Source organism: Anarrhichthys ocellatus, unplaced genomic scaffold (assembly GCF_004355925.1).
Source record: "Anarrhichthys ocellatus isolate YVR2014 unplaced genomic scaffold, GSC_Weel_1.0 scaffold15, whole genome shotgun sequence".
Lineage (NCBI taxonomy): Eukaryota > Metazoa > Chordata > Actinopteri > Perciformes > Anarhichadidae > Anarrhichthys > Anarrhichthys ocellatus.
The window spans coordinates 2,804,673-2,807,712 of record NW_022280045.1 but is presented as its reverse complement, the minus strand read 5'-3'; the positions used below and the strand labels follow the sequence as shown (position 1 = coordinate 2,807,712).

Below are 3,040 nucleotides of genomic sequence, written 5' to 3'. Positions count from 1 at the left end.
ATTCATTGCTTCCCTGACACACTTTCATTGCATTCTGTTTAATATGCATGCAGTAGTTTACCGTACCTTATACTGGCAAAGCATAATTATACTGAAATAAACACACCTTGAGCTGTGTAGATACTGCTCCCAATATTTCAGTGTACCACTCAGTGTGGTATCAAGAACACCTTAAGCTTGACCTTTGCAGTAATGATGTAATATTAATGTTGGGTTTAGACACCAGCATGATCGTAATGTTATGGCATTTATTATTTATTATTGGGAATATATTTCCAATATGGTCGAGGCAAATCAAATTCAAGAGCAATATTAATGTCAATGTTGTAACTTATTTAGTTTATTTTTTTTAATTGGCACCCCATGACCTAATGGCAGAGCACATCAGCAATAGTACAGCACTGGTCTATATATCTTGTATGTGCATTAGTTTCCATGATGGCACGGCGTCATTTTCCATGATGTCTCTGTGACTTTGTTGCCTATAAAGGACATTTGTCAGTAATGGATATTTCAGTATCACTAGCCTTTTTATAGGTGGCCAGAAAACGACCTGAATAGTGGATGAACAGGTTGGACTCTAAGGTAAAAATCTATGGATATGAGCGTTACGATTCGACAGGATTTGAGATCTGTACAAAAACTTTTTTTTTCTTGTCATTCTTTAAAGGAGAACAGTTAATCATACGGTATATAACTTGAGCACAGTAAGTTCATTATGCAGCATTTGAAACAAAACTATATTCCCGAAACTCCCGAAACTAAAATAACCATTACTAAATGTAGAAATATCCTAATCATGGTGAGAATCACATACACAGGTTCCTTTATGATCATTATAACACATTTCTCACATAATGAAGCACTCAATCATTTCTCTATTATCAAAACTGACAATAAAGATAGCCAACCACCTAATTAAAAAGATCTCCAAAAGCAGTAATGGTCAAATTTCTAAAGAAATGTATTTGAATTGAGCTTATTGTGGACACTGGTGAAAATACTGAATGGAAAACTATGCTTTGCCTGCACTGGTTCCTGTGTTGCAACTGTGACGTGACTAACACTGAGAGATGGCGGTGGCTCCATTTGTGGGAAAATAACAGTAATTCAAGCTGGGCTCCTTCAGTCACTTCTACTGTTCTGTAGTGTTTCTCATTTCTCTTGGACCCCAGCTGTGGGACTGACAGGATAGTATCTGAATGCAAATAAGGCGTACAGCTTCCTCCACTGTGTGCTCCTGGGAGGTTTTACACCCACAAGTATCTAAACAGATGCATGCAATATACTGGAGTTTTTTTTTTAGTTGCTACTGGCGAGAATGCTTACTATTTAACTGTGTCTGGTAAAACTGTTAATCTCACAAGGCCTATTGATTTGAGCTTCAGTGAGAGACCTGTGTGCCTTCCACTCGCTTCTGGCTATCAGACTGTTGCTGGCTCGCACCGCATTTTCTTGTCATTCAGATTGAAGGTGCTGGCTGGTGGCAGGATGGGAGGGAAAAGGAGAATATATGAGATTTATTTGGAGGGAAACGTCTCTAACAAAATATGTACAACCTAAAGCTGTCGTAGAATGTCAAAAGTGTGAATATTGATGAATACAAAAGTCCTCAACAATTTCCACAGACAATGGAAGCTGCCCCAATATGCCAATAAAGAACAAATAAAATACAAAGAGTAATATGCACGTTTCATTGTTTGTTCATACAGTTAGTAATGTAAGGTGATGTTCTTAATACCCTGTCCAGTGTGGGATTCGGTAAGGGGCATCAGTTTGATTGTGCCATGGTTTTCCATGTCCACATCCTCTGCACACCCATGGCATGGTCATTTGAGGCAACAACAGACAGTTAATAGGCTGTGAGTCAAACAGGAAGTTTCTATGAATGATTTGGTACTAGACTCAGTTTACCAAATGCTGGTGATCCACAGCATATGGGGGGGGGGGGGGGTAGGGAGAGAGCAAGAAAAGGATCTTTGACGTCAGTAGAATTACCTAAAAGTGCCACTCTCAGTTTATACAATGCAAAAATAGCTTTCAGGTTTCATCATGAGCGTAAACAAACTATTTCCGTTGAACAAATTGCAATATGCTGCTGGAGTAATAACACACGATTTCTTGGATTCGGCAATTCCTGTTAGTTCCCCATTAGATAAGAGAACCAAACTATTCTGTGGCGTCTCTAAACCTCACCGTGCCACTTCACCATATCGACTGTACGGATCGCGATATTACTTTAAAGTCATTACATACAATGTGCGATGACAAAAGCAATTATTTGCCTTAATAATGTCTCTACAGCGAGGCGTCACTGCTGGCAAACGCGTAATCCATCAAGTGTCCAGGCAGCGTTTTGAGAAAGGCGCTGTGCGCTCTCTCGTGGATTTCCCTGCGCACTGTGCTCCGTCTGAACAGGAAAGCGAAGCTTTTAGAGCATGCATGGGGGTGTTGAATGCAGAGTCCCTTCGCCTGCCACCTGTTGCTGGCTTATTATTTCCCGCTCTGTGTCGTTTGAGGATATAACGGGAGCATCGTTGATCATCACATCAGGACCATGTCGGAGGAACAAGCTGATTCCAACTCTAGTCGGTACTATTTTGACAACACCTCAACTAGAGTCCAGAGCAGCTTCGTGCCTTCAGGACCCGTTTTTGTCATTTTGATGGTGATGATGGTGACTTTGGTCGTTGTGATAGTGTTGGGCAACGCCTTGGTCATTTTGGCCTTTAAAGTGGACAAGAGTTTGAGAACACAATGCAATTACTACTTCCTGAATTTGGCAATATCAGATTTCCTTGTAGGTAAGTCCAACCTTAGTCTTTTTATTATACCCTGGAATATAAAGTATGTGGTAGCGCTGTCATGAAGACAGTGGTTTTTGTTACAGGCTATGATGTGCTGTGATATATGACAGGGGAAGTTTTGTAATATATTTGATGCTCCTGTATCTGCCTGTCAATCCCCCTTTACTCTAGTAGTGTGCTACCAAGTAGAGTATTTAAAGTCTACACTCATGAATTAAGCAGCTGCATTGATG

General features: G+C 40.4%; 1 protein-coding gene across 1 annotated transcript in view; it reads left to right on the top strand.

Moving 5' to 3' along the window:
- The first annotated feature begins 2,583 nt into the window (after positions 1-2,583).
- LOC116387795 (histamine H3 receptor-like) overlaps positions 2,584-3,040 on the top strand; it is a 4,576-nt gene continuing 4,119 nt past the window's right edge. Inside the window, exon 1 of the mRNA XM_031855183.1 lies at positions 2,584-2,804. Within this exon, the coding sequence (XP_031711043.1) occupies positions 2,666-2,804 (139 nt within the window). The 5' untranslated portion in view covers positions 2,584-2,665. The remainder of the gene's footprint in view (positions 2,805-3,040) is intronic.